Here is a 22,271-nt window from a genome sequence, read left to right as displayed (position 1 = left end):
GAAGTGCAGGAAGACGAGAAGAGATGCACATGGGTGCTGTGTCAGGACTCCCAGCACTGCCTTCTTACCCCCTCTATAGCCAAGTGTCTGAAGAAGAATCTGGAAAACCCGATACAGTGCTAAAATCCCACTGACCTCCAGAGCACCAGCTTATGGTTCTATCACTGATTACTGTAAGCAAAGTCAAAATATGAACACACTTACTTGGGAGGCATTGTAATAAAGGCCTAGACGACTTCATATTTTCACACATGAAATTCCAAGTAAACTATACATGCACAGTACTATGTTATTTTGGTAACACAGGGACAAATTTAATGATTCTAATTTTTTTTGTAGTTTTTTTTTTTTTACAAGTCAGGTGCCATAAACATTCAAATAATCCATCTTTTAAAAAGTACGTTTACAACATCAAAAGAATTAAGATGAAATATAAACCTTTCTACTTACAATTTTTATACAGATTAACCAAATCACAAATACCACAAATAAATGTTAAACTGTAACAATATAATGAATAAACATTCAGATTCTTAATAAAATCTTCCTTTAACATTTTTTTTTAACTTACCATTATACTAAATAATCTATGCAGAGTTTTGGGGTACAATACCAAGAAGGCACCAACAGTACAAAGCAGATACAAAGCAGTTTCAGAACTTTCTCGAGTGCTCTACACGCATAAACAGCACAAAAAAGGCAACGAGCTTCAGGTAAACCTGGTGCAACCCCAGAGAATTCCTTCTGGATTCTCAGTCGTTTCCAATCCATGATGCTGAGCTGGATTACAGTGAGAGAAACCACATATCTACTGTTACATGCTTCTCATCCGCACTATAGGAGTTATCATATTTCAAACACCAGCAGGACAATTTTAAAGCATAAATGCTTTAAAAATGTATAAGCAAAAGGATTACTCAGATTTTCAAAACCACTACATTTACAAAAATATTTCCCTTAAACTTGGGATTGCTCCAAAACATTGATTTACAAATATAAAAGTATTATGGAAGGACCCAAAGCATGTGTGCATATGTATGTGTGTATTAACATACCATTTACCATACTATATAAAAGTTACCAATTTAAAAACCATATTAACATATAAGCAAATAAAGGTAAAACAGTCTCCTCTGAATGGTCTGAACATTATGTGGCATGTGGTGTGGGCAGTATACCTGGGTGACTCCTTACGTAGATCGAACCACTGATGAGCCATGTGGGGCTCCAAAAGCTGACAGGACCCTACACGCCCATCACCTATGCCTGCAGCAGCAGAACTGTGGACATACCACACACTGTGTACTGCACACAAACACCACGATATTCTACCCATGCATCAAAATGGTCTGCATGTCTCCATTAGCTCTGAAGACTTGTGTCAGCGGAGTCATGAGTTCCCTCAAATTCATTCCACTGGCTTAGTTATTTTGTTTCCTACTAAATGAAAAGATTGGAATGTTTCAACAGGAATTTTTTGCTTGCTTTTTAGACACCAAAAAAAAGCCCTAAGTCTGAAAGTTTATTTGAGCTTACTAAGAATGGAGGCTTTCAGTGTCACCAGTATGAATTTGGATACCTAATCAGGACATTTTTAGAGATGTTAAGAGGATCCAAATGATGAGCCTATCACACATAATAGCTAGTACTTTTCACAGGTACCTTGATTAGGACAATTCTCTGACCTGTTAAGCCAAGCTTGGCATGATTAAAAAAGCACACAACTTACGGCTACAGTGTTGCTGGAACGCAGTTAGTGGTTTCATGCCAATATGACTCCACAGTACCGTGGAGGGGATGGGAAAGCCCACAGTCCTCAAGTATTAGTAACCAAGGCTATGGCTTTCTGGTTAGAGGACTGCAGATTTACCTCCTAAAAATATTAACATTCCATTTAAAAAGTACAAAGAAAAAGAGTAGGAAAACTGTCAATGCTCCTTTTAAAATGGAAACTGACTCATCAATGTCTCAAGTAACAGTCAAACCTCTATCCTCTCAGTGCCCTGCAGACCTTTCCATGGCAGCTCTGAGCATGAAGTGAAAAACCACGTACTTTTGGGCAAGAATCTAGATGCGGTTCTGATCTCTGAGGCGGAGTCTGCCATCCTTCGTTAGCCCGTGAGGTGTGAGCACCAGCACCCTGGGCCAGGTGGTGTGGGCCAAGTGACATCGGGCAAATCTTCCCAGCACCCGGCTGTGCCCAGCTGGAGGCTTGGGGCACACAGGCAGGCCCTCTTTAGAAAGAACCAGAGATTCCAAACTGAGATGTCTGGGCTTCTTCATCAGAGTTTGACAGTATTTTAGACCTATGATTTGAGTAAAGAAACATGTCAGAGTTGATTCTCTGCTGTGCAAAGGGAAACTAGGACCCTACAGAAATGCCTTCTAAATCATTTTATGTAAACCAGTGTCGGGGCAGTGCCCGCATGGGAAGGGGAGGCCCACAAGCATTTCTGCTCCAAGCACAAACTGAAGCTGACTGTCCATTTGGACACGCTGATCCAGAGGAAATCAACACTGAATCTTAACATGAATATGAAGATCGAAGATGTACATTTATTTCCATGAATTACAAGTGCATTTCTGTTCATATTAGCAGGCAGTCTTTATATAACCCATTCTCCATTGCTGTCAAAAATCAAACAAGAAAAAAAGGACAGCTGAGAAATAAGAAGCTAAAAATAGAATTAGTTTTCCTAAGTGATCTGCTGGATAGCATTTTCCGTGGAACACAAACTCAGAGGTAACAATAAATTTTTCGTTTCAATCATAGGCATGTGGCACTTGGGACAGTCATCTCTGCACAGAAAGCTGTAACAGTCATGCGAGGGTACAGTAATTATTGAACAAGGCAAATTTCTCACCACAGAGAGCAGTGGGGGAGTCAAGAGGAGGCACCGCACTGGGACAGAACACCAAGTCAACGCCACAGTGTGCAGTGGCAGGAACAAATACTTAAAGAGATCAATATAATATGGGATAGAGCTCCAAACATGATTTAGTGCTAGCTTTTTCTCATGGTCTTAGCTCAGCAGTATCAGAAACATTTGAGAGTACTTGATGACAGAACAGTGCTTCACATCATGAGCTCATGAAGGCTTTATTACAAATTGTTATATCGTAGGTTGAAAAATGAACTTGAGATGCTGACATGCTGTAGGAGGAAAAAGAATTGTACACTTTCTCATTTAAAGACGCAGGGCTCCTCTCTAAATCCTGAGGCATTGAATGTGGTTACACTGGATGTGGCACACCACTTGACGTAGCTTGGGGTATACGTACACCTGTGTGTGGAGCTCTGCCCCGTGACAGAGACTGGTGTGGCCTGCTGGCTGCTTCTCCAGACACTTTCCTTAGCACCCTGCTGTGACCTGTGTACATCTCTCACTAAATCCTGAGTGCAGCTGCCACTTTAAATCGTTCTGCATAAACCTTGGAAACAGTACTGCAGATAACACATTTTGGCAAGTGTTATACCTCTGTAAATGGTACAAGTAACCACAATAAATCTACAGAGTGAGGCAACTGGATGCAGTACTTCTTTCTTTAATTTAGAAAAATGATTGAGTTTCCTAAAAGCTGGGCAAATAGCACAGACCTTAAATATGTTAGTGACTAACATGATATGAGAAAAGACACGGGCAAGCGCCCCCAAAGATTCCCGAGACGGGAGCACTCACCGCAGGCTGCAACGTCATCCCAGGTGTTTCCACACACTCCTGCTCTGGGGACACGCTTACGGTGAAAAGTGCAAATAAGGGGCTGTCACTGACTTAAAGTGCCCTAGGTAGTAGCCTTCCCTATCATAAAGTGAGATGCCAGTGACGAGAGCCAATTTGGAAAGAACTATCTCTGGTGTGACTGCATGGGTCAGCAGGGCATCACCTAGGAAGGATTCAGAAGAGGGAGGAACCACTGCATCTTTCAAACCAGAAAGCGATTAGTGACTAAAGCAACGGTAAGCAGTAGGTGCACTGAAAGTACATACTGCCACAGGTCACCGGTGGGTGACACACACAGGGATGCCAGAAACAGTTCTCTGGACTGAAGGAATTCTTTGAAAGCATAAAAGCCACAACTACCAGAAACCGCCCCTCCGAACGGCTTAAAGGAGTCAAGGTGGATAAGCCAAGACGGGCTGGAGACAGGACCGGGGTCAAGAACTGGGAAGAACAACACCGATGTCTGAGCACATCCAGTCCTCTGAGCCCTTGTCCTGTTGAAAAACAAACAAGCAAGTCTATGAGTTAAGAATGACTCACATTAAAACAACATTAGCAGCAGCATTAGGAAAATGGAGAAGTGAAAAGAATGAACCAACATCATTACAAAAACTGGAAAAGTGAAGAAAAAGAAAAAAAAAAAAAAAAAAAAAAAGCAAAGGAAAAAGCACTCCTGCAATAAGGTCGTTTCACCTGGAACCACTCAGCCTATGCACCACAGGGCAGCTCCTAAGGGGCAGGCTCTGCCTTCAGTCTGTGGGCGTCTCTTCTCGGACACTTCAGAGGACGTTTCTGTGACACTCACAGGGAACACACACGCATCCACCCCATGTTCCCAAGATGCCTTTTATTAACATGATACCCACCACTCCTATGGTCAAAACCAGAATCTGAAGGTCTTTTTAAAGAACACACATTTATGCAAAATGCTTGTCTGCTGCCTCCTATTCTATTTTTTTTTTTTTTTTTAAGTAATCTCTATGCCTAAAGTGGGACTCAAACTCACAACTGTGAGATCAAGAGTTAAGTGCTTCACTGACTGAGCAAGTCAGGCACGCCTGCTGCCTCCTATTCTTACCAAGTTTCTTTTCCTCTCCAGATGACCAACCAGGTAGGACAGAATCAACCACACAGCGTCAAGTGTGTTGTTTTAATGCTCAAGTTTCCGCTGACTGTTGACAAAACAAGACTAAAATGAAGTGCTGGTTGAAGTATGAAAGTTGGCGGGCCTAAATGCCGGTGAGGCAGGGAACTGTGGCTTGGTTCCCACGGGCAAGAGATGGTTCTCATTGCCCAGGTCAGAGATGATCTGACAGCTATTTCCCCACCAGGTCTCCAGGACAGCACCCTGAAAGGCAGCAGATGGCACCTGAAGATAGCCTTAGCTCATTTACTACACTTGACAGGGCCCACCTGGCTCACCAGATGTCTGCATATGGGTCTCCTGCAAGAGGTCCAGTCCACTAGGATCGTCACACCATCAAAGTGCAAGTAGCACGCATCTGCCCTCATTATTGTGGTATCTCTATTTTCCTTGAAGAGGTCACATTACAAATCAAACCTACCTTAACCCTTTATAGACTAGCAGTTCTCAAGGGTGAGCATCAGGATCCTCTGCAGAGCTTGTTAAAATACAGATTGCTAGGGGGTAGGGCACAGATGGGCCACACTTTTGAGAACCACTGCCTAAGACATCCATATGTAATGAATTAAGTTCATCCCCAGGTCTCCATTAGTTTTGTATCACCCCAGGGAGAAGTGAAAATATTACCACCCCAGTCATGTTCTGTGCTCTTGGTTCTGATGAAGCAGCCTGCTTGAGATGGCTGGGAAGGTAACTAAGTGTGTCAAAATGCAAACAAAATATACCTTTTCTTTGGAGAGACCCTTGTTGTTGTGAAATGTTTGCTAGTATGATCCAGCAGAATGTCACTTTGGTATTTCACAAAGCACTTTTGGACAAGATGGCTTTTACCTACCATTCAAGAGTCAGGGCAGGAAGGATGGGTCTTATAACCCAAATCTGTGATGGGGAGACGGGCTCAGAGATGGGAAATGACCCCTCTCTAGAGGTACGCTGTTCTGAACTGCAGCCAAACCTATCGGCTGGGAGAAAATTAATCAATCTACCTGAGAAACTTCACCAACAGGCAGATGAGGGAGAAAGGCAGTACCAGCCTCTGAGAACAGGAGGCCTGTCACAAAGTTAACCACATACACATTCTTTAGTGGACACATTTCTAAAACTGACCCACTTCAACAAAATATAATGAACATACTTTGATTCTTTAAGACCACTCAGGGCATCAGTAAAGCCTGTGAGCTTTATCCAGCAAGCAGGGGCTTCCTCTGGAGTAGTCTTTGTCATCCCCGCCCCCAAAGGGGTCCCTATGGCTGTGCTCTGAGGTCCTGTGTGGGAATGTTTTTCAGCTCTTTCCTACGTAGCTGGGCAGTCAACATCACCCTTCTCTAATGTTCCTGTATGCTCCCAACACCTGCATCTCCCTGACTCTCCAGTTTGTAGCTTCTCATCTCAGTGTTATAGGCTAGGAACTCAGTGACACTGCTGCACAGTATTATGAACGAGTGCCTTGACCTTTTCCAGGGCACAGAACTACCCCAAGGCAGTGTGGAACGCTTATAAGAAGATGGGATTCTTGGTCCAAAAGACCTGGGCCTAATTTTGCCACCAGGATACAATCTTCAGGAAAATGCTTAAACATGTACATCTTCGGTTTCCTCGATCATAAACATGGGCTGTGTGCTGACTTGCTACTGTAATCGAGAAAGCATGCACAGCAAAGTGTTAATCACAGAATCTAGGTGGTGGGAATGTGGGTTTTTATTGTAAAACTCAAATTTTCAGAATAAAAATTGTAATTTAAAAAACAGTGGAAGTAATGTATAAAAATCAAATTATGCTTACACCTGAAGTTAAAGATTGTTATGTCAATTATAATTCAGTAACAAAAAGTTGGGGGAAAAATTAGGCTATAAAGCAAACTAAACACACAGTGACCGTCTTTGCCACCCCTTTCCCTGGTAACAAGCCCCAGTCCTGGGCTTGTAGAACTGGGGTGGACCTTGGCAGCTGCCTGAACCTCAGCCTGTTAATTTGGACTTCAGGAGGCAATAGGCCAGCACCCATGCCCTGAAGCTCCAGGAGCATCCTTGCCTTTGTCTTGGCCCCCCGCCCGTGGCTGTTGCACTGCCCTTTTCCTCCAGTAGCTGGGCCGGTGATCCCAAGAGTGCTTGTTTTCTGAGGTCGCCCAACATCCTTACTGCCCTAGAGTCACCTGCCCTGATGCTTTATGACAGGAAGCAGCCTGGGAGAGGAGGGCTCCTTCGCAAGCCTGGGCTTCAGTCTCCCATGCGGGCTTGACTCCCTGGCCCCACACTGCTGAGTGCCTCCCCACGCAGCAGAGTATTCCTTTCCCAGCACCCTGATGCTGGCCCTCCTCAATCTCTGGGGCCCACACCTATCCTGGTACAGCACCCACAACACTGTGTCTGACTCCTTGTTGTCTACCTGTGTCCTGCCATCAAGCTGCTAGAAAGCAAAGCCTGGGTCTTACTCATCTTTGCTGTCTTCCTTCCTGGAACTAGGAATGCTCAATGGTGAGCAAATGAATGATGAAAAACTGCTAACTATGTCAGTCCTGGGTACTCTTTTACACTAAAAACACGCATGGCAGTTCTGTGTGTCTTTGTTCCTTACTAGACTGTGTGGCCTTGAGGCCGGTTTCAGGTTTGTTTGTTCTGCTCACCCATGCGCCTGGCTCAGAGGAAGCATGCGGTATGTGTGAACTCAAACAAGAACAAGATGGGTAAAAACAGAGGCCATCAAGAGGCTATTTCAGGAACACGAGCTGTTAAAGGGATTATGAAGGAAGAAAAGCAACTGAATGAAGCAGCTCAGCTCAATATTCTAGGTCAGGGGTCAGCGAACCTCTTCATGTAAAGGGCCTGATAAAACTTTATCTACCAAACCTGGAGGCAGATGATCTGACCTTGTGCAGACACAGGGAAAGGAGAGCAGGCTCTGGGAGAGGGAAGATCGTTTCCACTGTGAGCAAAGAGACCAGGAAGGAGACTCAAGGGGTAAAAATGGCTGGGTCCTGGGGATGGATTTCTGTCAGTGAGTACCCTTGCAGATTGTTGTACATAATAAATACTTTAACAGACGGTCATGCCATGAGGTATGGAAGGATAAATGAATCCAACCCTTGCAAGACTCTGTCCTCCTTAGCTCCCTGCTAAGACCTTCCCACCTTCCCTCTCTCCTTCAGACACTTCCCCAAGGGCTTGTTTACCAGCATGCTCCTAATGTCCTGTGAGCACATGCTCCTTCCACACTTCACTTACTTTGAGTTTGTTTTTTAGGACACGTCCAGTGCTAGGCTAAGCTCCCCTGACCCCTGGATGCTAGGGTTAGGAAATGTGAAATCTTTCAGATTTTGTGTTCCCTCCATTTTCCTGAATGCACTGTTTCTTGCCTCCACAGCCCTCATCCAAGCCTCTAGCCCTCGGTCTGGAAGCTTACAGATCTGTTTTGAACTCATCTCCCACCCAGTCTTCTCCAACACTCCCTGTCAGACTTCTTCTGAAAACCACATTTTCTGTCCCCCACACTTCAGAAGAGTGTACCCCCTACTGGTTCCCAACCCTTACTCTGCCTGGCTTTCACAGCTCTCTGAGGCTGATCTGGCCACGTCTGTTCTCAGATCCATTCTACCTTTCCCCTGTCCTCTGTTCTTAATGACAGGGCTGGAGCTTGTGAACTGCACTGCTGAACTTCATTGGAGACTGGCTTCTGATGAGATTCTGCCAATAGCTGGCACACAGGAAAAGCCAGGTTTTCTTTTTTCTGCTTCTTAGTGACACAGGACTTTTTAGGAGGAGGAGGGCTCCTGGCTTCAGAGGCAATGGATGGTGATGGTGGCTTCAGGCTCCAGAGATCCCCCACATCAGTGGCAGTAGAGGCTCCTGACCCCTCTTCAGTGAGGGTGATGCTCTAACAGCTGCAGTTAAAGCAGATGCCCAGCACCCTCGTTGTGTGACGATCAAGGACCCTGGCTAACACGGTTTTTCTTTTGCTCCTTTAGGTGGAGACTAGGAACAACTTCCTGCTGTTTAAAGATTTTTTTTTTTTTTTAACGTTTATTTATTTTTGAGACAGAAAGAGACAGAGCATGAATGGGGGAGGGTCAGAGAGAGAGGAAGACACAGAATCCGAAACAGGCTCCAGGCTCCGAGCAGTCAGCACAGAGCCCGACGCGGGGCTTGAACTCACAGACCGTGAGATCATGACCTGAGCCGAAGTCGGACGCTTAACCGACTGAGCCACCCAGGTGCCCCAACTTCCTGCTGTTTAATCTGCAGGTAACTCCACCTGCTTTGCTCTCTAGACCTTCTAATGCCCTCTGATCAGTTATATGTCCTCTTGTGAAACACCCCAAGTAGCTTCTGCTTTTGAGCCTTGTACTGCCACTCTCAGCCTGAACCATCATCTCCAGATCCCAATACATGAAAACAGAATGGACAGAGCAGGGAAGAATGGAGCAGAGAAAGCAGTTATACTAGACTGTCACAGAACCCACTCTTCCCTACGTGCCCCCAGAAAGCCTCCAGTTCTGGTGCAAGCGCAGCAGCCCCATGGCCACTAGTAGGAATGCTGCACATGACACAGGTGCCTGTAGAAAAACACCTCCAGCCCCTCCCATGCTGGTCCGTCCAAAGCATTTCCCCAGCAAATGCTTCAGGCCCTGGGTCATAATTCTTTACTTTATTGCTCATTTCTACAGGGTTCAACACAATTCTCACTCCTCTGCGCACTCCGGAGTTCTCACACAATTCCTTCTCTTCTTTCTGTATGTTCTCTAAAAGCAAGTTCTGTGTTTCCTTTTTTCTTGGAACACCCAGTTTTTAAAAACCTATTGATATCACTACATTGTCCACCACCCTTTCTGTTAAGCACATGAAGCTGCCACGTGGAGCTCAAGGAAATTCCTTTTTCTTTTTAGTAATACTTAATTTATATTCTCTCTCCATAGCCAGGGTTTATCATATGGCTAAAGCTCTAGGTACCTGACAAGTTTAAGACCTGTATCCCGGTTGGAACCTGGCCGTCTCTTCGAAGATGAGCTCTTTGAGCTTTTCCTTGGGCAGGTCGTCTAGCTCCATGTCAAACTTGAACGGTGCCTCAGCGACGGGCTGCAGGAGAGCACAGGACACGAGGTAGGCAGGAGTGGCTACGGTTGAGGTAGTCATGCACTGACTCATAAACGGCTGTGGCTTAGACTCTGAAATGCATACAGTGGCGCTGACATCTATGAAAACCCAGGAGCTTCGACAGGCACCTATGTACAGTGTCCTGCCTATGTGCTCCATGAGGCGCACTTCATAGGAGCATGCAGTAAATCGAAGGGGAGCAACTAAACCCACTTTGAGCACTCTTCTGAAATTATCACTAATCCCAGAACCATTTTCAAACTTTTAAGGCACTAAGTGTTGAAAAATAATAGAAGTTTACTGTTGTGGGGGTGGTGGTGGTACATTTATACAATCAAAACTGATGATACTCAAATAAATGTACTTGATTAAATACATCATAGTATCTTCATATGAAGAAATATTATGGAGCCATTAAAAATGAAGCTGTAAGGAAGATTAATATCATGGGGAAATACGCATGTTTGTTAAACAAAATGAACCCTATTTTTTTAAAAAAATTTAGATACAGAAATATAAGACTGGGAAGAAAATACTCCAAAATCTTAGTAACTGTCACAAGACTACAAAGTGATCTGTGTTGCAGTTTCCTTTAAGTTTTCATTTTTCAGCACACCCTATAAATAATCAGAAGGCTACTTAAGTACATATTTAAAATGTCTATATCAAAGAATCCCCATACATAATGATGAAAAGGGAAATTAGTCAATTGATATTATTTAAATTTTGATTTTTAAGTACCCCCAAACTAATGCCACATTAACAGAACTAATCTGATGAGGATACCAGCTGTCACCAGGCACTCCTAGATTTTTATCCACGTGATCTTCACACCAGGCCTTTAGGGTAGGGAAACATGGACCCCAAATTCTGCACTAAGCTTTGTTCTCTTGAAAGGGGGGAAAGGATTCATGTCCATTAGAAAAAAACAAGTAGAGGGGGGCCTGGGTGGCTCAGTTGGTTAAGCATCTGACATTGGCTCAGGTCATGATCTCACAGTTTGTGAGTTTGAGCCCTGTGTCAGGCTGTGTGCTGACAGCTCAGAGCCTGGAGCCTGCTTCAGATTCTGTGTCTCCCTTTCTCTCTAACCCCTCCCCCACTGGTATTCTCTCCCTCCCCAAAATAAGTAAACCTTAAAAAAAACAAACAAAAAAACAAGTAGCTAGCCCTCTCTGAAGGACAGCTCTATGTGTGGGGTCACACTGGTGTCCTATATATGTCCTGCTGGGTTTGGGGTACTGCCCAGGGTCACAATTAGGACATGGGGGGCTCAAAGGGCTAGTCAGAACCCAAGCCTTACACTCTCACCTATTTCCCTGTTATTTACTATGTTGTAGGTATCTTTGCAAGCTGCCTCCATTATTTCTGAGGGGAGGGGACAGAGATGGAAGGGGGCTGATTGAGAAATACTCTCTTTTTGGTTTCTCCTTTCTCTCTCATTTATCAGCTTTTAACTTTTATACTTTTTCCCTTTCTTCTTCCATTTTCCCCTTTAATATTAACACATTCTGCTTGGTTCTCCCCCATACCCCCCATTTAAAACAAGTGTGCAGAGTCTTGTTTATGTATGATTCTCAACTAGAAAGATCCAAAGGTTAGTTCATATTGCATTTTTCTTCATTACTGCCCAGAAAATAAAGTTAAAACTGAAGCCCCAGAAGAATCAAAGAAACCAAGGAACTGGGACTTTCCTGGAGAGAACATGATACATTACCTGGATGTCCAACATGCTATAGAGGCTTGCCACATCCACCTCCAGACTCACCACAGCAGGCTCTTGTGTGCCCATCCCAAGGAGGCACACCAGACATGAAGTCATCAAGCCACAGTGGGAACTGTCCAAGCTGACCTCCTCACTTTGCAAAGCCCCTCCCCAAGCAGACAGCTGACCTCCTTTCCACCCTCAGGGCAGGCACTTTGATTCAGGTGGCTCTTCCTGCCACAGACCACTACAATGGTCTCTAGTCTTTGGACCCCTTCTTTATCCATGCTCCCCATTATCCATCCATTTCCCCTGCCCCACCCCTGCTGTAGGTGGCCTGGAGGAAGTTTTCTAAGATAGAACAGGCTTGGGGGGTAGGGTGGGGAAGGGTTTCAAGCTGTGCCGACAACAGCACTAGACCTCAAAACAGACAATATGGGCTGTTGAGAAGACGAAGTGTGGTACCATGCACCTCTCAGGACAATCTAAGTATGACATCTGGGCCCTTCCTGGTTGGGCCTGCTGCTGGCTGATATTCCTGCAGGAGCAACCAGGAGCACGGGTCTTACCTCATCACTTGGGTCGTAATACTGCTCCAGATATGGATGGGCCAGAGCCTGTTCTACTTCAATCCTCTTGTGAGGGTTGAACGTCAACATTTTGTCCAGTAAATCCAGAGCTACAAAGAGAAGGGTTTTGCAGTGGTGAGATGCCAAAGAACAGTCACTGCATTACTTTCCATTTTCTGTTTAAGTAAACTGACCCACAAAACAATAGAGCTAAGCATCACCATGGGGAGAAGATATGATACACTGGGTGCCTATTATCTCTCTGACCTTCTTGAGATGGACCATCTGACAATCGCTGACCTAGACGCAGAAAGGTAATGGGATAGTTAAAGGCTGAAAGCAGAACACCAGGGTTCAAACCCAAGTCTGCCTAAAAAACCTGGACTTTTCCTAAATTACTACTCTGCTTTGCAGGCATCTGAAACAAAGGTGTTGTATATGTACTTCTCTTAAGTCGACTCCAAAGTCAGCTCTGCAATGATCAATTGATTTTTCAACACATAGAGAAGGCCTCCAAGGTCACAGAAGAAGACAACAGTCATTTGTCCTGTGTGGTTTCCAGGTCCTGGGTGAGATCCACGTGTGAAGCACAGGCCCTCTGGCTCAATGTGCAGCTTGGCATCTTTCTCCAAGGCCTAAAACAAAGTATTCTCTCTTTTTTAAAAAAAAGTTTATCATGCCCACAAGGTACTCTGTGGATATCCCCTTGGACAAAACTGTTGTCAATAAGGATGTCTTCAGAGACCCTGCTCTTAAATACAAGGCCCGACAAGAGGCCAAGGTCAAGTTCGAGGAGAGGTACAAGACTGGTAAGAACAAATGGTTCTTCTAGAAGCTGCGGTTTTAAATCTGTTTTGTTTCAGTCATTAAAAATACCAAAAAAAACACAAAAAACAAAAAACAAAACCAACACACACACACACACACACACACACACACACACACACACACACACAATTTATTTAAGTAATCTCTATACCCAATGTGGGGCACAAACTCACAATCCCTATATCAAAAGTCACAAGCTCTCCCAACTGAGCCAGGCAGGCACCCCATAAGTATTCTCTTGATCTGGCCAGTAGTCAGCACCTGAACATTTCTTTCACGTGGAGAGTGCAGGAATAGAAAATAGAATAGAATAGAAAATAGAAAATAGAGTGTGGGATCAACAGGACCAAGATGGAGGGACAGCTAATGAATAGCTGTCCCTAGTGGCCTCCATGGCTAGTATCCAGGCACCACTTCAAGCCATGAGGAAAGCCAAAGGTCATGGCTGACAGCAACTGGAACACAGGTTAAGGGAAATGTGACCAAACAGTTCCTGTACTTACTATCAGGAGCAGGTTTCAATGAGAAAGAACACATGCTAGAAAAGACATTATTGCTCTGGTAAAGTAGCAGCAAAGGGGGCTTTAAAAAAATGTCTTTTATTTAATGATGCTTAGAACAGCGTTTCCAATTTATGTAGCAGGTCCTTTTCTCAAATTAAAGCTCCTGAGAGGGAGTAGGTAAGGAGCTACCCGGCTCTCTTAAGTCTTAGCTCACAGCCCTGTGGAAACCCTGAAAAATTCAAGGACTCCATGGAACAAGTCTGATAATTTACTCCAAGTCTGAAATACTATTAGGCAATATAAAGAACGCTGTTTTGGAGAATGTAGTGATCAATAAACAAAACCAAAAATAAAAACACTGCCATCTACTCAATGAAGCCTTATTTCTTAGTGATAACTGATTAGTTCAACCTCATCTATCTGCAAATTAGCATACATCACTAAGTCATGAGAGAATGGTAAAAGAAAACCATTTTAGTCATTTACTCACTAAAAAAATGTGTTCAACCCTTGAGAGCAGCAGGCCAGTACACAGTCTGAATGTGAAATGACCAACTGCTTATGTGCCAGGAAGTCAGCCTTGAGAGAGCACATGGAGGCTGGGGAAGCACTTAGAGCTGGAGGTGACTGAAAGGGTAAGTATGAGAGTATGTGTATGTACATGCATGCATGCGGGTGCATGCCTGTGTGTGCATGCTGAGCTCTGGCTCCTACTTGTGACTTCTCTTGTTGCATGTTACCCGCCCTTTATCTTCAAGGCAACTGGGAGATAATAAATGTGGTAAACCACATACCAGATGTCATGAGAAATTTCACATAATAGAGAACTTTCCTCATGTCCACAAGGTTGCATTTCTACAAACAGTACATTTTCAAATTTATTTCTGCCTCTATAATCTTTTCAATACACACAAGGGTACCTTAGGAAATTAGGAAACTAACATTTTGCTTTATAGGTTAGAAAACTTTTTGGAGCAGAGGAGGCTCTTAGGAATTTAGAGTGTTGGCCTTTGACTAAAGCACTGTCTGGGCAGGACAGGTATTCACTCCTGAGGCCATGGACATGGGTTTCAGGGGCCCATGAATGGGCTAGGTTTCAGAGGCAACTCTCTCATGGGTCAGGACAGTACAGTATAATGGTCAAGAACTCAGGCATCTCTGGCCCCAATGCAAGTCCCACAGAACACCAGGTAGATGTGGGAACACATGACACACCACTTACTAGGCATTAGAGTCTAACTATCTGTAATACAAGTAACAAATCTATCCATTTACCGTTCCCAACCACCACCTGCTCCCCCTCACCACTGCAAAAGAACTCATAGACATTTCCGCAAGAAGTTTCTTTTTAAAAAAATTTTTTTAATGTTTATTTTTCAGACAGAGAGAGACAGAGCATGAACGGGGGAGGGTCAGAGAGAGAGGGAGACACAGAATCCAAAGCAGGCTCTAGGCTCTGAGCACAGAGCCCAACGCGGGGCTTGAACTCACAGACCGTGAGATCATGACCTGAGCCAAAGTTGGGCGCTTAACCGACTGAGCCACCCAGGTGCCCCTCTGCAAGAAGTTTCTTTCTTTCTTTTTTTTTAAAAAAATTTTTTTTTAACGTTTATTTATTTTTGAGATGGAGAGAGACAGAGCATGAACAGGGGAGGGGCAGAGAGAGAGGGAGACACAGAATCTGAAACAGGCTCCAGGCTCTGAGCTGTCAGCACAGAGCCTGACGCGGGGCTCGAACTCACAGAGTGTGAGATCATGACCTGAGCTGAAGTCAGACGCTTAACCGACCAAGCCACCCAGGCGCCCCTCTGCAAGAAGTTTCTTGAGCGATTAGAAGTCATTTGGCCTTTTGCCCAATTAGACATTGTCTGTCAGGAAAAGTCCAGGAGGGTCTGGCCACAGATTCTAACAGCATTATTTCTAAGCTGTTGGGGGATACTTTTCCCCTCCAAACCCTGCTGGTACTAAGCTGGGAGTGCTTCAAGGCAGCTGGTATTTGGCAGCTTAAGCAGCTCTAAAATAAACCTTTTATAGTTCCTTCAAGTTATATTCTAGGCCCTTAAACCTACAGGCAAAAATCACAAAGTAGCTTTTTTTGCTACTTGAAAAATAACTGGATCTCCATCTTTCTTTTATTGCTAGTGCTATTTCTGCATTATTCACAGCTACAGAAGGGGAAAAGGAGAGAAACGGGAAGCAGCTGGCAGGTCTGATCCCACAGTCAGAGTGCGTGGCCTCCCTTCTCCCACGTCACACAGAAATCCAGTGGCACCCCTCAGATGGCATGAATCACTATGCCTGTGCATACGCTTCCCTGGATGCAGGTTTTATTTCCCCTAAAAGACTGAAGTCCTTTCGAGGCTGGGATTGATTACATCTGACCACGATCCCTGACTCTCCCTGGTATCCTCTTAGAACCCCATACCTTCTCTTTAATTTCAGTTGGTACATAGCAACATGACCCTGCCCTTCTGGTCCCTCAGCCTTTTTTCCTTTCCTCCTTGGCCCAGACTCTGGGGTGAGTCATGCGACTGAGTGAGACATGCACCACTGAGGGTCCATCTCACCTACCCAACAAAACTCTCATTCGAGATCAAGGCTGCAACCTGTCACATCCATCCTTAACTAGAATTTCTGAGCAAGGCCAGAGAAAAAGATCTAGCTGCTCAAACTGTGCAACTGCAACAATGCTTCTCACACTTTTTTTTTTTTAAGTTTATTTATTTTGAAAGAGTGAATGGGGGGTGGGGCAGAGAGAGGGGGAGACAGAGAAAATCTCAAGCAGAGTTTGCACTGCCAGTGTGGAGGCTGATGCAGGGCTCGAACTCACGAACCGTGAAATCATCATGACCTGAGCCGAAATCAAGAGTCAGATGCTTAACTGACCGAGCCGAGCCACCCAGGTGCCCCTCAGAACCTTAATCTTAAAACCAACTGATGATTGATCTTAAAAAGCAGTTAATTCAGCCATAGTTCAAACTATACAAGCACTTTTCTTTGAGAAGAAAACCCTTCAGTATGTGGCAGACAGGCTCTATGTATCTATATTTTCATTCTGTCATGGAGAATATGGAAAAGACATGTGTGCAGGGTGGGATATAACAAAGCAAGTATTTTTAACTGCTCCACCAGAGACATTCTTATGTGCACTCGGCATTGGTTTTTAGCTGTGAGGGCACGGCTCTGCCACTGCCTTATCCTGGGCCAAGGTGCTAGCCATCTTGCTCACCAGCAGTTGTGTACCAAGAGTGCACAGGGCAGCACAGAGAAAGTGTGAGAAGACTTTAGTGTTACTATGAAAATAGTTTTAACCCCATGGACACCCTGAAAGGACTTTTGGGACCTCAGAAGTCTAAGGAGCACACTATTGAGAACTGTTGTACCACAAAAACTCAAGATTTTTTTTTAAAGTGTATTTATTGGGGGGAAGGAAGGGAGGAGGGGAAGGAAGAGGGGAGGGGTAGAGAGAGGGAGAGAGAGAATCCCAAGCAGGCTCTGTGCTGTCATCACAAAACCTGACATGGGGATTGATCTCCCGAACCGTGAGATCATGACCTATGACAAGATCAAGACTTGGACGCTCAACCAAGCCACCCAGGTACCCCAAAACTCAAGATTTTTAATCTCATCAAAGCCCCTAAAAGTTCTGGGAAATCTATGCTCGGTTGCTGCTCTAGTCTAAGATTCTTCTCAACTCACACAGCTTTAATCATGCCCTTCCTGCCAACTGAGCCTTACTACTCTGTGCAGGTCTAAGGGTGCTACCGAGAAAACTGAGGCCCCCAGGATCGACCTTCCTGAGCAAAGACACCCTCTCCCTGTTCAAAGCCAAACCTCCACAGTGTGTGGCCACACCCAGCTCCCCCTCATCTGGACCAGTTGTTTCTGTCTGCATGTTCCATTTCAAACTTCCTATTCACACTCAGTGCTTCAACTATACTTATGTGGTCACTAATGACCGCTTAATTGGAAGCCTGTCTGTTCCATGGAGACTGCTGAACAGAACATGTCTATTTTCTTATGATGCCACCTCCTGCTTCTGTGAAATAGGCACTAGTTATTTTCTTTGTCCATTCTTTACAGTTTTCAAGAGTTTCTACTCCTGTTCCACTGGCCATTGAAGGTTTGTGTTATTTAGCTCTGACACAGGTCATTCTTCTTACCATCTCAACCTCCTGCATGATTTCAATGCCATTTGTGAAAAAATTGCTAAATCTTTCTTTAGCCTTGAGCGCTGACCCAAACTTTAGAATGATAAATACAACTCTCTGTAGGCAATAAAAAAGTATATAGCTTATGACTCCATTTACAGTTAATATATGTATTTATAGGAGTAACTACAGAGTCTGGAAGCTTTTCAAACAACAGGTTATCTGGGAAATGGAGACAGACTTCTTACAGGAATTGTACTTTTCTTAATTAAAAAAAATAAAAGCAGGAAGAAAAGAACTGTTGGTTTTCCTGCCAGTGTCCACTGCCCCTCTAATCCCGTGACGCTGTGCTTGCCATGGGGGAGTTCTCAGACCACCCACACCCCCGGTTGTGCCATGGGAATGGTGACACTGCCCTAGCCACATTCACCTGGATTCCCTTAGCCACAGAGACTGGTCAGGGATGGGGACAAAGGAGCAATGAGCCCCACAGTAGGGTTGAAGCTATCAAGAAACAGGTCAGTGTGACCTGGAGTTGCTGGTGGCCATCTTGTCACCACAAGACAAGAGCTAATTAATATGAAAAGCACAGAGGAAGGCAACACTGAACAACAAAGAGGTCCAGATTCTGTGCCCTGGAATCCAAACACTACTGGACTTGTTCGCTATGAGAGCCAGTACAGTCCTTCTTCAGGCCTAACCTGTTGGCAGTAGGATCTCATGAGGTGGAACCAAGAAAGCCTCAAACAGCTGACCCTCTAGTCTGTGTGAATGACTCACCTAAGATCCCACCTCTCACCCCCAGCAACACAACCCCCTCATTCAATGTAACCACTACTAATTTTTTGACCTATCTTGTAGAATTTTTCCCTGCATTTTCTTTTACGTGATTGAGATATTATATATATGAAAAATGCTGTATGACTTCCCCAGTAAATATTGCTATTAGTATTCTCCCATGCTATAAAAACTTTGTAAAAATCACTTTTAGTGACTTTATGACACTCTTTTTAAGTAGAAGCATTAGAGTTTCCTTAACCATTCAATTAACATTTAGCATTTAGGTTGTTTCTGAATGGGTGTCCTTAAATTTATTATGCCCAAACTAAAGTCTCAATTGTCACTCCCCAAAATATTCTTCCTTCTTTTCCTCATCTATTTCTCCATGTAAATTGTGTGTTCTTATCCTTTGCTCATTTATTTATCCACTGAGGTCTTAGATTTCTCTCTGTTCTTTACACACTAATAATATATTAATCACTAGTCTAACACTAATAAACTAATAATTCATGTAAGTCTCCAAATAACCCTATGAAGTGGGAAATACAATTTGTTCCAATTTTGAGATGAGGAAATTGTGAATCAGACAGGTTAAATAATTTGTCCAAAGTCAAAGATCTGAGGAGGTGGGGCCCATCTGAATTCAGGAGGCTGATTCTGAAGCACACAGCCTAAACCATGGTGCTATGTTGCCTTAACATAATAGTTAAGAAAGGGATCCTTCATGGGGCGCCTGGGTGGCGCAGTCGGTTAAGCGTCCGACTTCAGCCAGGTCACGATCTCGCGGTCCATGAGTTCGAGCCCCGCGTCAGGCTCTGGGCTGATGGCTCGGAGCCTGGAGCCTGTTTCCGATTCTGTGTCTCCCTCTCTCTCTGACCCTCCCCCGTTCATGCTCTGTCTCTTTCTGTCCCAAAAATAAATAAAAAACGTTGAAAAAAAAAAATTAAAAAAAAAAAAAAAAAGGGATCCTTCAAATGTTATTCAATTTGGAACATTTTATACCTATTGCTTACACTTCTAGTTTATTTTAAGTTTTAAATTTTTATGTGATAAAATCTATCTTTCTTTTGTTTGTTTTCTTGGTTTGTTTTTACAGCTTAGGAAGATAGTTTTTCTCCACGCAGATCAGAAAAATACTGAACACTCCATCGTTTTTAAAAAATAAATTTTTTTTGTGTTTATTTTTGAGAGTGAGAGAGAGCATGAGTGGGAGAGGGGCAAAGAGAGAGTGAGACACAGAATTCGAAGCAGGCTCCAGGCTCTAGGTGTCAGCACAGAGCCCAATGTGGGGCTCGAACTCATGGACTATGAGATCATGACCTAAGCCAAAGTTGAATGCTCAACTGACTGAGCCACCCAGGTGCCCCAAAATATTGCTGGGTTTTAATGGTGTGATTTTTTTTTTTTTTTTTGAGAGGGAGAGAGAGAGAGAGAGAGAGAGAGAGAGTGTGTGTGTGTGTGTGTGTGTGTGTGTGTGTGTGAGTATGTGAGCGAGCACACGTCTGAGCATGGAGAGAGGGAGAGAGAATCTTAAGCAGGCTCTATGCTCAGTGAGGAGGCCAATGCCGGGCTCAGTCCCACAACCTGGGGATCACGACCTGAGCCAAAATCAAGAGTTGGATGCTCAACCAATGGAGCCATCTAGGTGCCCCCTAGTATGATTTTTTAAAATGTATTTAATTATCAATTTTTTGAATTCACTTTGAAGTGTGAGTAATGATTTAAACTGATTTTCTTCCAAATAGTTATTCAACTAGCCCAGCACCATCTGCTGAATAATAATCATTTCTTCCCCCTAACTGGAGTAATTTTGGAGAGAATCCTAAGCTAGACTCCTTTAAAGAAAAATCTACAATACTACTGGTTCAAAGGATTCAGATTTCAGAAATCTCCAACAAACATGTGAAAAATATTCTATCTCAAACTTTTTTTTTTTTTCCCTTAAAGTAAGCTCTATGTCCACTGTGGGGCTTAAACTAACCACCTTGAGATCAAGAGTCACATGGCTCTATTGACTGAACCAGCCAGGTGCCCCCATCAGTCTAATTAAAGAAAAACAAATTAAAATGCCACTTCTCCCCCATTTGCTTGGCAGATCCAAAAGTTCAACACCCAAAATTGCTGGAACAAAAGATGTGTGACAGAACTGCCAAACTGCCCTCCAGAGAGACTCAACCAATTTACACACCATTAGCTGTCTCTGAACAAACATTCATTTGCCCCACAGCCTTGACCACATGGTGGATCATCAAACTTTTAATGCTTTCTACTGTTATGAGTGGGGAAAAAGAAAATAATTACTGATCTTTCAAACTATTAGCTCCCTGCAGGCAGGTAATCAGTCTGATGGCTGTTCTAAGTCCAGGGCCATAGAACCCTTGATGGCACAGTACACGCAGATCTATTTGTTAAATAAATGAATTTATGTACATTACAGTAGAATACTAGAAACAGGCAGGTGGCAGATTAACTATGGCCACAAATTATTTGCAGTTCCTCACATCAATGGGTGGATTTATTTCTCGACCACCTGAATCTGGGCTGACCTTGCAATTTGCTTCGACCAATAGATTGTGGCAGAAGTGTCTCCTATTTTGTGACTGTGCAGCTTTTCTGTTGTTTCTCTTTTGGAATATTTCTGTCATCCTAAGAAGCCCAGTCTGGTCTACTGTAGGATGATAGGCAATGGCACAAAGGAGAACCAACTGTAAGATGTGATGAGGTCACCTTAGACCCTGCTACTTGTGGGACCCACAAAAGCAGACCCACGGAGCTCCATCCAGTCCAATGGACTTATGAATAAATACACGGTGGTCGTTACAAGGCCCCAACCTGTGGAGTGGTTGTTATGCAGCAACAGATAAGTGAAGTGCACTTCAATGTCCAATACATGACTGGTTAAAGACACTCTGGGTCATCCCTACAAAGGAATAATAAATACTATGTAGCCACCCTTCATAACTATAGATACGGAAATATCTCCAAGATGTATAAATGAAAAAAATTTAGTCTTGAGATCTCAGAATCCAGACCTACAAATGCCAGTGATCTGGACTTGCATACAATCCTGTGATGCATGTACTATTACTAACTCTATTTTACAAATGGGAAAAATGAGATAAGGCTCAGAGAGGTTAAGTAGTTTGTCTGAGATTCAGTAAGTGGCTGAAACAAGGAGGTCTGGCTGGAAAGTGCATGTTCCTAACACATGATACTATCCTGCTTGCTCCAGCACTACCAACTCCCATTTTTCCATTTTATTTATTCTGTTTGTAGTCCTTCCTGCTTCATTATTTTCATCCAAAGTTTACCTTTCAAAATTAACTTTCTGGATTTTAGTAATGTTAATTGTTATCTAAATGAATCAATCTCAAAGTTCATAGCTTTAACCTAGGGACAATAAGCTAAATAAAAACCTCACATAATTTGATATAAATCAAAACTAACAATAAAAAAGAATGAAGAAATAAATAGGAGGGAAGCCTGGAGGTCTAGATATTATAAAGTCTTAATTATGCAGTTTTGGCAACTTAGAATATAAGATTTAGGTAAGATGCTTGGGACATTCCAGTATACAAACCCATTCTAGTATACAAACCAAATCTCATCAGTAACATACACAATGTTTATGAAGGTATAATTTTAAAAACATCTTATACTTACAATAACATTATAATATATAATTACATATATAATTATATAATTACAAATAAATAAGTAAAAGCTATGCACACACTGGCGCAGCAAAATAAAAGTTATTTTGGGATTCTGGTAATTAAGAGCAT

The 22,271-nt window shown here is 43.5% G+C and overlaps 1 protein-coding gene across 1 annotated transcript in view; it reads right to left on the bottom strand.

Annotated features, from left to right (window-relative positions):
- Positions 1-2,536: 2,536 nt before the first annotated feature.
- Positions 2,537-22,271, bottom strand: part of MAPK1 (mitogen-activated protein kinase 1) — a 105,801-nt gene continuing 86,066 nt past the window's right edge. Inside the window, exons 7-9 of the mRNA XM_058692855.1 lie at positions 12,225-12,334; positions 9,810-9,935; positions 2,537-4,216 (exon numbers count right to left, since the gene is read on the bottom strand). Coding sequence (XP_058548838.1) covers positions 9,819-9,935; positions 12,225-12,334 — 227 coding nt within the window. The 3' untranslated portion in view covers positions 2,537-4,216; positions 9,810-9,818. The remainder of the gene's footprint in view (positions 4,217-9,809; positions 9,936-12,224; positions 12,335-22,271) is intronic.

This window comes from Neofelis nebulosa, chromosome 11 (assembly GCF_028018385.1).
Source record: "Neofelis nebulosa isolate mNeoNeb1 chromosome 11, mNeoNeb1.pri, whole genome shotgun sequence".
Taxonomy (NCBI): Eukaryota; Metazoa; Chordata; class Mammalia; order Carnivora; family Felidae; genus Neofelis; species Neofelis nebulosa.
This window is presented reverse-complemented; position numbering and strand designations above follow the sequence as displayed.